We start from the raw sequence: 14,507 nt of genomic DNA, 5'->3' as shown, positions 1-14,507 counted from the left end.
TGCTGGTAGCTTGTCTTTTCACAGATAAAGATGGTTGGCAGTATCTGTTCCCAGTGAAGGATGCAATGTTGAGAAGTAGATTGGCCCTGCGCTGCCTGGACAGGTGGCCCCTTGAGGCTTGTCTGGAAATCCTAGCATACTGCATCTGTGATCCTGGCATAACCGAAGAACTGAAGTCTGATCTGCAGAGTAAAACAGGAGAACTGCAGGTTTATCGAAAGGTACAAAAACCATTTTATTAAGTAACTAGGTATGGAGTATACCTGCCTAAAAACTTCTTTAACCCTTGGTTCCCTTTGGCACATAAAACATCCTCCCCAAACCCATATCCAAAATTCAAACCTGGTCAGCTTTCTGAAAGTGCTGAAATGTCAGGTTAACTCTCTCCTTCCCTCATCCATAATTTTTCCTTTCCAGTTGCCTCTGTGCTTTGTTTCCAGAGAAGTCTGGAGACAAAAGCACAAAAAAATCCAAAGAACTTGAGTCCATTCTTTCAGGGTCCCTTTTTCCTCCAACCTGCACAGAGGCAGCAATCACTGGAAACTTTCCAAGAGAGCTTATTCTTGTCTGAATTTTCAATCCCAGTTTTACAAGCCTAAGAAGTTGAGGAATCCAGACTCTTTCCTGCTTATCCAGTAGGTTTGCCCTAATCCTAGCATAGCTGGTGCTGTGTTGTCTCTTGGAACTCTACCAGCAATCTCTTCAGACAGATATAGATATAGATATAAATGGGTTTAGGCCTCTGTGATAGAATCTTTTCATCTAGTCCTCTTGAAATTGAAGTGAATTCACCTAGGATTCCCAGACCCTTTCTAGTATGATAAATGTAGTTTCCTGGCTTGGGCTAACTCCTAATGCAATCAGTTCAGCTGTCTGCCTGGGCCTGATGATGGGTTTGAAGAAATATTGTTCAAAACAATCATTCATAGAAACTCTAACATTTTATTTTATTAGATTTTGAATTTGCAAGATGTCCCAACATGGAATGACTGGCAAGATCTGAAAGAAGCCTGCATTGATGATCCCCAGGCTATCATGAGTGTTATTCTGGAGGCAAAGGTATGGCATCTTACATGGCTTTTTGTGTTTAAAAATTAGAAAATGGTGGCACTATTACATTTTGTTAAGCAATGTTTTTAGATGCTTGTTTCAACAGAGTTCACAGGGCAAGAAGAAAAACTCTTAATAAATTGTGTATTGAAGAAGCTAATTGGAATCTTTGTTTAATGTCAGGATTTAAATGAAAACCAAGCACCCCCATAGTTTTGTCCTAATTTTATTCCCATACGTAACCCCTTTCTTCCATTTTACCTCAGAAATCTGACAAGGAGTGACTCTCTTGGGTGATGTGTGTAAGTAACATGCTGTCCTTGCCAAGGAGAAGCAAAGCTAGATGGGTTTTTCTTAATGCTTGGAAGAATAAGCAGCATGCAGTGAGTGTGCTATACTGGGAATTAAAAAAATAAACTCTTCTAGACAGAGCTTACATTTATTTGAACTTAGAATGTTTAAAGTTAAAAATACAGCTGTTGGTGAAATACAGGTTTGGACAGCATAAAATAACCAATGATGTAGAGCCCATGGAATATATCCTTCTGAAACTATTAACAACCTTGTTGGAAATTCTCAGTATAATCCAAGAACACTTACAAAAATATTTGTCCAAAATGCCTTTTTTTCACTGGCAGGTTACAATAGTTAGCTCAGTGTAGGATGGGACTCTGGCAACATTGTATCATTTATTACCCTCCCCTGACCTGTCCAACCCTGGTGTTGTAATTATTTCTTGCTGGAGGAAAGAGTACCGTAAGACTACTGAACTGACTTTTTAATGTTAAATCAGAACATGGGTGTGAATAGCCGTAATGAAGGGAGCTGTTGTTTGCCTTCCTTCTCCTTAGGATTATGAGTTGTGTGAAGAATGGGGTCACTTATACCCTGTCCCAAGAGAACACTTGATCAGCCTTCACCAGGAGCACCTCCTGTACTTGCTGGAAATGGGAGACACTGAAAAGGCTTTGCAGGTAACCAGAGGGCTTTTTTTTGCCTTGCTATCTTCAAAGGGTAGGTCACTGGTAAAATGGTACCCAAATGCTGCTATTGCAGCCCTTCATTAGGCTTCTTGCCAGAAGCCTTGGCTGCATAAATGTAGATTGCAGCTGAACTCTTCGTTACAAAGATTCACCCTGTACAGATGACAGGTCTCAACACATACCGCCAGGCCACTTGGATCAAAGTGGAATGTTGTCTGCAGAGACCTTTAGTCTTGTCCTCTACGCCAGTGGTCTCCAAAGTGGGGTGCATGAACCCCAGGGGGTGCGCAAGAGGATCCTTCGGTGTGCACGGCAGGAGGAGCGCCGCTGGAGCAGCGCCGCTTTCCCCCCCCCCCCCCCCCCCCCCGGCAGTTCGGCCGAGGGGCTTTTTTACCACCACCCCGCCGCTCAGCAGTTCAGCCGGGAGCAGGGGGTGCATGCTCAAAAACTTTTTACTGATGGGGTGTGAGATCAAAAACGTTTGGAGACCACTGCTCTACGCTGAGATTCACACAACTTTCACATATTGTGGACCAACAGTATTGCCAACCCCAAGCATTCAAAAAACACAATAGACCCCAAACATTTTTAAACCAATCTCGTGAATCATGACACTTCAGAAATAACACATTTTAGGTTCTTAATTGCTAAGTAGGTAGGTAGGTTTCAAGTCTTTAGGGGTCACCTTTTCTGTCTCTTCTTTGTAACCATGAGGGCTACAAATTTTTTTTTCCTAAATGAAAGCTAAGATTTCGAAGTTGGGGCTTCAAGAAAAACACTAAATACCATAAGACTTGTCTACATGGGGCACATTTGGCCCCTAGCTACACTTTGGCAACTCGTTTTAAAGAACACTTTTGATGGCCACTAAGGCTTGGCCTACACTACAGAGATAGGTCCACGTAAGGCAGCTTATGTCAACCTAATTATGTCTGTGTGCATCGGTGGGAACAAGGCTGTAGTATGTAAGTGCCCTACTACAGTGACATTAAAAACTCCACCTCCACAAGAGGCATAGGTGTATGTCAGTGTAGTTAGGGTGACAGTGTCTGTGTAGACACTGTTACTTATATTGGCTGTTGGCTGTCATTCTTGTCAATTTCACAGCTACAGTATGGAGCTGTGAAATTGATGAGGAAGCTGGGCAGTCATCTCAAGGTGGGTGAGGGGCTCCCCCCATCAGGGCTTCCCGCTATCAGCCGAGCTGCACCTGCCCTGCTCCCCACTACAAGCTCAGAGCTGCCTGGACTCTGGGCGCGTAGCTCCCTGTTGGGAGCCCAGAGGACAAAGCTGGGCTTCCAGCAATGGGGAGCCAAGAGCCCAGGCTCTCAGTCCCCCTCCCCCGCCCCCCTTCAGTCTGTGGAAGCGCTTCTGGTGAGGATACGCACCACCAACAGAAGGAGGGTAGTGTGGACATGAAATGCTGCAGTAATTACTGCAATGACTGTAAGTCGACCTAACATAGGTTGACTTAAGTTTCTAGTGCAGACATGCCCTAGGTCCTAACAAAGCCTTCTTTCTTTTGCTAGTGTTCTGGTTTGTGGGGGGGGGGTGTATGTGTTAATAAAGCAAGCTTCTTTGAAAGGACACTATGAGGCCCAGATTTTAAATTCTATGGGGGGGAAATGGATTTTGCAAAATCCTAATAACAAAAATGTTTTCATGGCTTTTTTTAACTTAATGAATATGCAGGGGTCCTTGGTTTGGATTCAACATTAGAAACTATAATGGAACATTCTTGTGCTGCTAGTGCAGAAGAACCAGGAAGTGAAACTGACCAATCTGGTTTCATTGCTGCTTTGACTTAATGAAGTGTGAAAGCAAAATTCTTTTGGGTTGAATAATCATGGGACTGTTACTAAAATAACACAGAGAGAATTAAATTAAGTGCCCTCTTACAGAGAACTTTAGGATCCTTACAGGTTAACATAGGGGTCATCTTGATGATTCAGTATTTGACTCTTAATTTTTGGTCTTCTATATCTCACTTCCTGTTAAATTAAATTAATTTGCAATAAATCTGTTTATTTTTAATTGTTAGGAACCTGTTCTTGATCATAGATCAGTCAGTTGAGTGCAGTTAGGCTGTGCAGTGATATGCACATAGAGGTGACTAAAATACCTTCAGGTACTTTAAGAGGTTGTTGCAATTTAGATAAAATGCTTGAAAGACTAGTGTAGGGGAAAATATCCTGCTCCTCACAAGGTAAATGGACTAGCTGAGCTTAAGAAGCCTTCCCCTGCAATGTAATCAGGATTGTCTGCATATTTTTCTCTTGGCTTTTGTAGCTCTTAGAAAGAATAGAAGACTCTGATACGCGCCTTGTGATAAGCGAACAGTCTCTTGACAAGCATCCCAGCTTGGCAGCCTCTCACTTCCTAGCGAATTATCTCACTACCCACTTCTACAAGTACCTGACAGCTACACGCCATAACGAAATCCAGGCTCTCTACATGGGATCAAAGGTGAGCAAAGCCACAGAAGCCCAGCTGCTTCACTCCATCCTGCATTTACAGTAATACATACTAATTCTACAAGCACCCAACGGTAGGTCTGAGAGGAGAATTCTGCAGTACCTTGTGGGAGACCCAGGTACCAATTCTCAGTACCTATCTGAACCAAGTGTATGAACTGGAGGTGAGAGATGGCTTAAGGGCTCCTCCTCCTCCATCTTTATATATGCTGAATTTTGGGGCTTTTGTAGCTTCCAGGATCATCAGAGCAGCCTCAGGACTCTATGAGCCATTGAAAGCAGAGAATAGTCAGCACAAGAGGGGAAGGGGGATTCCAGAGGATTAGAAAAAGGGAAAATACAGTGCCAATCTATAAAAAGGGAAATAAGGATGACCAGGGGAATTTCAGACCAGTCAGTTTAACTTCAGTACTCTGAAAGATAATGGAGCAAATAATTAAGCTATCAGTTTTTGCAAACACCTAGAAGATAATAAGGTGATAAGTCAGCATGGAATTGTCAAGAACAAATCATGTCAAACCAATCTAGTAGCTCTCTTTGACAGGGTAACCAACCTTGTGGATAGGGAGGAAGCGGTTGATGTGCTATATCTTGATTTTTTAGTAAGACTTTTGATACTGTCTTGCATGCCTTTCTCATAAACAAACTAGGGAAACACAACCTAGATGGAGCTACTATAGGATGGATGAATAAGTGGTTGGAAAACCACTCCCAGAGAGTAGTTATCAGTGGTTCACAGTCAAGTGGAAGGGCATATCAAGTGGGGTCCCGCAGGGATCAATTCTGGGTCCGGTTGTTCCATATCTTCATCAGTGATTTAGATAATGGCATATAGAGTACCCTTAAAAGGTTTATGGACAAAACCAAGTGTGTGTGTGTGGGGCAGGGATTGCAAGTGCTTTGGAGGATAGGGTTAAAAATCTGGACAAACTGGAGAAACGGTCTGAAGTAAATAGGATGAAATTCAATAAGGACAAATGCAAAGTACTTCACTTAGGAAGGAACCAGGGTGGATTTGATTTAAATCAAATTGATTTACATCATGATTTAAATCACTAGTCAGGAAGACTCAATTTAATCATGGATTTCTACATAAAAGTGCATTCTTGTTGGTTATAACCTTAATACATATTCTTCACAACTCAGAGATAGATGTAGGTTTCATTTTTAGAAGGTACACACTATAACAAACTGGGGGGGAAAAATTCAAATGTCTAGTATGCAGCTTGGTCACAGACAATGCTGCAAATGTATCCAAGATTAGAAGAAATTTAGAAGAGTGTGAAGAGAATCCCAACTAATAACATATGGTAGCAGTGCTCATTTGATGCACCTCCTAGCCAAAGATGTCAGTGTTCCAGAAATAAAGGCTAATGTTGTTGAAATAGAAAAATATTTCCATAACAACCACTTTGCAGCAGCTGCTCTGAAAAAAGTGGGAGGAACCAAGCTAACTTGGTGGTAAGGTGATAGGGAACAGCCAGCATGGATTTGTGAAGAACAAATCATGTCAAACCAATCTGATAGCTTTCTTTGATAGGATAACGAGCCTTGTGGATAAGGGTGAAGCTGTGGATGTGGTATACCTAGACTTTAGTAAGGCATTTGATACGGTCTCGCATGATATTCTTATCGATAAACTAGGCAAATACAATTTAGATGGGGCTACTGTAAGGTGGGTTCATAACTGGCTGGATAACCGTACTCGGAGAGTTGTTATTAATGGTTCCCAATCCTGCTGGAAAGGCATAACGAGTGGAGTACCAGAGGGGTCTGTTTTGGGACCGGCTCTGTTCAATATCTTCATCAACGACTTAGATATTGGCATAGAAAGTACGCTTATTAAGTTTGCAGATGATACCAAACTGGGAGGGATTGCAACTGCTTTGGAGGACAGGGTCATAATTCAAAATGATCTGGACAAATTGGAGAAATGGTCTGAGGTAAACAGGATGAAGTTTAACAAAGACAAATGCAAAGTGCTCCACTTAGGAAGAAAAAATCAGTTTCACACATACAGAATGGGAAGAGACTGTCTAGGAAGGAGTACGGCAGAAAAGGATCTAGGGGTTATAGTGGACCACAAGCTAAATATGAGTCAACAGTGTGGTGCTATTGCAAAAAAAGCAAACATGATTCTGGGATGTATTAACAGGTATGTTGTGAGCAAGACATGAGAAGTCATTCTTCCGCTCTACTCTGCTCTGGTTAGGCCTCAGCTGGAGTATTGTGTCCAGTTCTGGGCACCGCATTTTAAAAAAGATGTGGAGAAATTGGAAAGGGTCCAGAGAAGAGCAACAAGAATGATTAAAGGTCTTGAGAACGTGACCTATGAAGGAAGGCTGAAAGAATTGGGTTTGTTTAGTTTGGAAAAGAGAAGACTGAGAGGGGACATGATAGCAGTTTTCAGGTATTTAAAAGGGTGTCATAAGGAGGAGGGAGAAAACTTGTTCACCTTAGCCTCTAAGGATGGAACAAGAAGCAATGGGTTTAAACTGCAGCAAGGGAGGTCTAGGTTGGACATTAGGAAAAAGTTCCTAACTGTCAGGGTGGTTAAACACTGGAATAAATTGCCTAGGGAGGTTGTGGAATCTCCATCTCTGGAGATATTTTAAGAGTAGGTTAGATAAATGCCCATCAGGGATGGTCTAGACAGTATTTGGTCCTGCCATACGGGTGGGGGACTGGACTCGATGACCTCTCGAGGTCCCTTCCAGTCCTAGAATCTATGAATCTATAACTCTCCCACAAGACGTGCTATGGAACTCAGTAGTGGAGCACTATATCAAGAACTGGCCTAATCTGATGACAGTTTGTGAACAAAATCGTGAAAAAATAGATGGCACGGTCACAGCCAAAGTTCTCAACATTGGGCTTAAGAGAAATGTTGAACACATGCCCACATCCCTTGCCTTGAGAGAGGGAAAGAATCCCAAGCTTGTTCTTGGATAGAAGTAGAAAGTACAATAGCTATTTGATGCACTCTGAGCAATGGCACTGCTACCTGTGTAATACTTAGCACATATATGGTGGATTTCATTTGAGGCTCTCCAAATGCCTTCCAGATGTGGGCAGTATTATTCCAATATCTGGATGGGAGAACTGAGGTACAGAGAGAGCAGCTGCCTTTACAGAAGTCACACCAAATCCATGACAGAGCTGGGACTAGAACTTGGGTCTACTGATTTTTGCCGTCCCTTGCTCTAGCCACTGTGTCCCTTGCTCTTGCCACTTGTAGGAGCAGCAGTGATCTGTATGCTCTGTGTAACTATGCTCTGTATAGCCTGTAGGTTCAAAAGGTCTGTTACACCTCCCCACACCTTTTTTTTTTTTTTTTTTGGTCTCCTCTCCCTCTTTGAACACCTGTGAAGTGGCTTTCCCCCTCCCCCTCCCTCCTGGAATGCTTGTGGGATGCATGGGCTGCTTGAGCAGCAGGAAGATCAGAAGAGCTCCTAGGTAGACAAGGTGTCTGGGACTCTGATTAGGCAGCGATCACATGCCCAATGCATGGACACTGCCCGAAGTGAAGTGTGACCAACCAGACGTGGCCAAGTCATCTCTAGTCGCAGGCCATGGGGAGCAGGTCCTTAAAAGGGGAAGGGGCCATGTGCTCAGGAGTGCACTCACAAGATTGTACCTCCCGTGAAGGCCCTTCGCCTGGACCGCTTGGCCAGTGGTTCGCCACATTGCATTTCATCGTGCCTCGGGAAGACTTACCTTCATCGCACCATCCAACGCTGCACTGTGGGACACTTACCTTGAAGGATCCTGACCTCTCCAGTGCTGTGCCTGTCCTGGGAGCGTGAATATGCAAGTGAGAGTCTGACCACCTCCCCGCCTTTCTTTTGAGCTTAGCTTATCAGTATAATAAATGTGTTGCTTTCTGCCAAATTCTGGTGGGTCATTGGTCCTTCCTAAGCTTACTAACTGATCCAATTTCAGGTAACACCACTGTGCTCCGCTTTAAGCAGATATTTAAGAAAACTGAATGGATTGAAGTCTCATCTATAACTCTGTCCTGTAACATTACCAGTATCATACCTGCTTCAGTGCTCCCTAAAATAACTGTTGCATAGTGCAATACACACCTCTGTTACCTAGCTTACCTGGTATATCGGAAAGTGGCTGTAGTAAGTGGCCGTTCTTGGGAAAGGTACTATCTACTGCAGGGGTCGGCAACCTTTCAGAAGTGGTGTGCCAAGTCTTCATTTATTCACTCTGATTTAAGGTTTTGCATGCTAGTAATACATTTTAATGTTTTGAGAAGATCTCTTTCTATAAGTCTGTAATATATAACTAAACTATTGTTGTATGTAAAGTAAATCAGGTTTTTAAAATGTTTAAGAAGCTTTATTTAAAATTAAAATGCAGAGCCCCCCCCGGACCGGTGGTCAGGACGCAGGCAGTGTGAGTGCCACTGAAAATCAGCTCGCGTGCCGCCTTTGGCACGTGTGCCATAGGTTGCCTACCCCTGATCTACTGTCTCCCTTTTACCCTATAATGAATGTAGTGGAACCCAGCTGCAAAAAATTATTAAGGATTGGGTTAATTGTTGTTTTTGCCTGCTGTCTATTGTAGTGGGAGAACCATATTCTGCCTTTCTATAACCCCTCTCACCTGACAACCGTAAAGCATTTTACAAATGCCAATTACATACCTACTTCACAGGGAGGTTGTGATATTTCATATTACAGATGGGGAAACACTCTCCTGCCTCAAGAGGTTTGCCCAAGGTTACATAGCAAGTCTGAGGCAGAGCCAGGAATAGGACCCAGGTTCTCAGGTCTAGTCTTTAACCTCTAGATATCGCTTCCTCCACCATATAGATTGTTCTGCTGGGTGCTTTTTTGGATGTAGACAATCCTTGGATTCTGGCTATGTGATGATGGTCTCCCTCTGTCTCCTTCCTGTGTCCAAGGTGTTGCTGACTCTTCCTGAGGCCTACCGTGCTAGCTACTCCCATCTGTCCTCCAGGCCACTGCTCATGCTGGAGCAGCTGCTCATGAACATGAAGGTGGATTGGGCAGCTGTGGCCGTACAGACACTGCACCAGCTCTTGATTGGGCAGGAGATCGGCTTCACTGTGGACGACATGGATGCTTTGCTCTCCAAGTATTCAGAGAAAGCCCTCGACTTCCCCTACTCATTAAAAGAGAAGAGATCAGGTGACTGCGTTTCAGAATTTTCCCTTCTACCAGGGAAGGCGGGGTGGAGGCTACGTTGTTGTCAGTTACCCTTAAGAGCACCCTACTCCATTTTACTGCAGGGTTTTATACAGCCAGATATCCCCTCCTCGTTCCAGCCTAGGGCATATTCTTTGAGAAGTCCTCTCCTTTTCACCACAGCAGGTGTTTTCAAAAGATTAGTAGCCCAAATAGTCTTAATTTTCACCTGCTGCTTTTTTCAGGGCCTCCTTCCTTTTACCATTTAATCTCATCCCTTTCAATGTAAATTCATTGATGGATTTAATATATAATAGGGTGCTTCAATAGCATCTTGCCCAAAAACAAACGTGAGTTTATGTTGTGTGGATCTAAATCAGGGGTCGGCAACCTTTCAGAAGTGGTGTGCCGAGTCTTCATTTATTCACTCTGATTTAAGGTTTTGCGTGCCAGTAATACATTTTAACGTTTTGAGAAGGTCTTTTTCTATAAGTCTATAAGTTCTAGTTATAGAACTAAACTATTGTTGTATGTAAAGTAAATAAGGTTTTTAAAATGTTTAAGAAGCTTCATTTAAAATTAAATTAAAATGCAGAGACCCCCACATCAGTGGCCAGGACCCGGGCAGCGTGAGTGCCACGCTGCCTTCAGCACGCATGCCAGAGGTTGCCTACCCCTGATCTAAATGAATCAAATCGTTAAGACTTGACTCCTGTTTGTACTCTCTGCAAAACCCCCCAGTTTGGGGGCAGTTCTGTATGATTGGTTGTCTCTGCCTCAAGAGGTCTGGGACTGGAACAGCAGAGGGTGGTGCAGGTCAAAGCAAGTGCATCAGCAGAGCTGTGCATGAGAAGCCTGCATAGCATCTGCTTGCATTATGCCTCCCTCTAATGGTTGAGCTTGTTTAATAAAATATGCATCTTTTGCTTGTTCCAGTCAGTTGCTTGCAGGAGATCAAGTCTGACGCTCTAATATTAGTATGTGTGTTTACCCTGCCACGGAGTCAGATGCTTCCTCTTTGCTTTGACCATCCTGTTCCAGTGGAAGGGAACCAAAGTCGGATTAATAGTGTTGTTATATCTGTCACAACTGTGGTATTCTAGCAGAGAGTTGCAGCACCTGTCCCATTATTCATGTGTCTTTCACAATAGTCCTGTCCCTAGATATGGAGTGTCTCTCTCTGTTTAGGTCTCTGAGCAGTAAGATCTGTGTTTATAGTTTGCATGCCGTAGAGTTAGTTAATTTGTGGGCTAATCTGCATGAAAGATGTTGTAATTTATGCCACACGAGCTAATCCCATGTGGACTCATACTTTTTTGCACACTGCTGTGAATGGATTATTATAATCTTCCTATTGGCAGATGAATGTATGACCAATATTTTATTTATTTCCTTTGCCCTAGATTCTGTGATTCGCACCCAAGAGAGTCTCAATCAGGTATCAGAGTCTGACACCTTGTCTAAATCAGGATCAGCAGAACTGTCTCCTGCCAGTTTTCCTGGTAAGGAAAAGGTCTAATGGTCACACTGTTTCTGGTCCTCTTCTTACTCCTCCTCAACCTCTCACTCTGCCCTAATCCTGCATCTCACCCCTCTTTAAAATAACAGTAGTTGCACTCTGTTCAAATTCAGCACAGGTGAGTAATAATCTAGCACTGTTTAGAGGTCTGGGAAACATGAGTTTGTAGGGAGAGGGTCTCCGTTTGGTTCTTATTAGATAGGTGTCCACATCACAAAAACCACCAGCACAATTGGCACTAACTGTCCCTTTTCCAGGCAGTCCAGTTCTGGGCACCACACTTTGGGAAAGATGTGGACACATAGGAGAAAGTCTAGAGGAGAGCAATAAAGATGATTAAAGGTCTAGAAAACATGACCTATAAGGAAAGATTGAAAAAATTGGGCTTGTTTAGTGTGGAGAAGACTGAGGAGGGACATGAAAACAGTTTTCAATCACATGAAAGGTTGTTATAAAAAGGAGGGTGACAAATTGTTTTTAACGACTGAGGACAGGACAAGAAGTAAGGGGCTTAAATTGCAGAAAGGGAGATTTAGGTTAGACATTAGGAAAATTTTCCTAACTGTCAGGGTGGTTAAGCACTGGAACAAATTGCCTAGGGAGGTTGTGCAACCTCCATCATTGCAGGCTTTTAAGAACAGATTACACAAACTGTCAGGGATGGTCTCGGTAATACTTAATCCTGCTTCAGTGCTGGAAACTGGATTAGATGACCTATCGAGATCCAGTCCTATATTTCTGTGACTCTGAATGATGATAGAGAAGTTCTCCATCATGGTTGCTGTTCTTGCTGCGTTTGTGCTCTTTCTTTTCAGCTGTGTAGATAACTCTTTTTCCTCATTTCTTTTCTGGGAATGATTCTTTTCCTGACTGCCTCCTTTCCCTGACGGTCTTTTTATTTAAAACAACAAAAACCTCAAGTTTGTTTGTTTTTAAAGTCCAACCCACCTTGCATACATCACCCAGCCTTAAGTTTTAAGTTTCTATTTGGTTACATCCCTACACTAGTCACATTCTGTTTCAGAAGGCTTGAGAAGCTGCCCCAAGTGATATAAGGGACCCAAGTCCATACTCAAAAGTGCATCCAGATCAGGCAATTGCCTCCATAGAAGTCTAGTTAAACATAATCTAAGCACAGAAGCCTAACTAGGAATGGTGTAATGTTTAGAGCATGATGTGAACTAACTTGTGCATGCAATTACAGGAACCTACTTGTGGTTTCTTGCCTACTTTTGCAAGTTGACTTGGAGCTCTGATTTTGAGAAGCTTTGGCCCAAGATTTCCTTTTTGGAAAGACAATACTGTTGTCATCGTCCATCCAAAATCTTCTCATGCTTGACTGAGTGTGACCGTTAAAAGATCCCTTAGCTTCTATCTGGAACACACTAAAGCCCCAAAGGTGTCCATGTTTTCATTTGATAGCTTATTCTATTGTTACACCAGCTCCACAGCGCTCGTGTAAATGGTTCCCTAATTGCGTTTTGCATTCTAATTCTTTAGCAGACCTCAATTTCAAGGTCATATCTGGTCCACTAAATCCAACGTTTGCCTGCATCTAGATCTAATCTTTCTTCAGTTATGCCCAGAAGATTTGTAGAACATTGGTGCTCTTCACTATTTTGCTAGTTCAGAGTTGCATCTTTTTGCTTTTTGCAGCTAGTTATCATTTTTTCATAGAATTTCAGGGTTGGAAGGAACCTCAGGAGGTCATCTAGTCCAACCCCCTGCTCAAAGCCGGACCAATCCCCAGACAGATTTTTGCCCCAGATCCCTAAATGGCCTCCTCAAGGATTGAACTCCAACCCTGGGTTTAGCAGGCCAATGCTCAAACCACTGAGCTATCTCTCCCCCCACTTTGCAGAACTCTTCCTGGAGCTTTTGTAACCTCTGGGTTTGGGATCTACTAAATGTTTTTTATCTTTTCAGAAAAAACAATTACTTTCCAGGAGCAAGAATTGCAAACATTCTATAATAGATCTTTGCTGACTCACACATTTTCCAGCAGTGCTTTTGCAGCCTGTATGCTTCTGTCTTTTCCCTGAAAAAGAAACTGCGGGGTGAAGGCAGGCTTATACCACCCCTCAGGAGGTTGAGCATGCACCAGCCATTGGTGAGGCTGTTCAACGGCTGTAGAATTCTAAAACTTTAGAGGAATTCCCATCAGTCATGCATTGAGAGGGTGAGCTCAGTAGGGTGGGGCTGTCATACCAAAACATTTCCTGAAAGCACAATTACAGGTAGGTAGCATTTTTTTTTCTTTTTAAATAAGCTTACGACAGGCTTTCATGCAGTAAGAAGGTTATAACGGCATCAGTGATTGATGAGCAGCGATAGTCCTCTCTCACTGCTTTCCTTTTCCTACTCCCTTCCTCTATCCCCAATTTTTAAAAAATCAATAAAGCTGTGCCTGTTCTTCACCATACTTATCTGCTTATATGTTTGTCCCCATTGCCTACCCTTCATCTGCTTGCATCTTTAGATTGTAAGGCCTTCAAGGTAGAGATTTCCTCTTTTCTATGTTTGTATTGCACCCAACACAATAAGTGGGGACTGCAGTCACTAGATTTTAGCTCAAGCAGAGTGCCTTATCTCCACTACACTTTTAAACACAGGTTAGTTAACATGTGTTACATCGCACTTTTAAATCTTAGTCTAGATGAGGTCCAAGAGATACTGTAGGCAGCTTTGTGTCCTCTCAAAGAAGTGCTGCCCTGGACACTGTGCAGGTGTGTGGGGGAAGGAGAGAGGAGGGAGAAACCCTTCCACTCAGCAACCACCAAGTCCCACCCCAAATCATCCTGTTTCTTCTTGTGCATCTGGCATTAATCTGCACTCCAGTGTTTGTCAGCCTGATGAACATGAAGTAGCTTTCTCTTAGTGGGAGCATGTTACTTCAGTTGGAGTTTAACTTGTTTCATTTTTAGAAGTAGTATGTGAGGGAATTTGAATGGGTTACAGGTGTAGTAAAGGGTCACCATGCCTTTCACATCCAGGAGCCAATTCCTGTTCAACCCAGGCTGGTAGTGAATATTTGACAGCTTTTGATTTGTGCAAACATCCACATCCCACAAACTACTACAATTAATAGCACCAATAAGACGCCAAGTTAGCAGTCTCAATAGTGAGACCAAGGATTTAAAAGGTCATGGAGACAAAATTGTCCTTTTGCTGTTCAGAATTGATTCCTCCAGGCCAAGAATGTGATGTGATGGTGAAGCAGGGGGTGCATTGTGGGGAAGTCTAGGCTGCTGCTGGCCCATGTTGTAGTTGTGCTAGGGTGAAAAAGAAAAATCAGTCTCCAGAGATGTCAGTCTGGCAC

At 43.0% G+C, this 14,507-nt stretch overlaps 1 protein-coding gene across 3 annotated transcripts in view; it reads left to right on the top strand.

Annotated features, from left to right (window-relative positions):
* ZFYVE26 (zinc finger FYVE-type containing 26) overlaps positions 1–14,507 on the top strand; it is a 70,260-nt gene that overhangs the window by 36,751 nt on the left and 19,002 nt on the right. For all 3 annotated transcript variants that reach the window (XM_034769360.1, XM_034769358.1, XM_034769359.1), the window contains 6 exons: positions 25–221; positions 955–1,059; positions 1,902–2,024; positions 4,323–4,499; positions 9,426–9,672; positions 11,073–11,171. In XM_034769360.1, the coding sequence (XP_034625251.1) occupies positions 25–221; positions 955–1,059; positions 1,902–2,024; positions 4,323–4,499; positions 9,426–9,672; positions 11,073–11,171 (948 nt within the window). The remainder of the gene's footprint in view (positions 1–24; positions 222–954; positions 1,060–1,901; positions 2,025–4,322; positions 4,500–9,425; positions 9,673–11,072; positions 11,172–14,507) is intronic.

Source organism: Trachemys scripta, chromosome 4, assembly GCF_013100865.1.
Source record: "Trachemys scripta elegans isolate TJP31775 chromosome 4, CAS_Tse_1.0, whole genome shotgun sequence".
NCBI lineage: Eukaryota > Metazoa > Chordata > Testudines > Emydidae > Trachemys > Trachemys scripta.
This window is presented reverse-complemented; position numbering and strand designations above follow the sequence as displayed.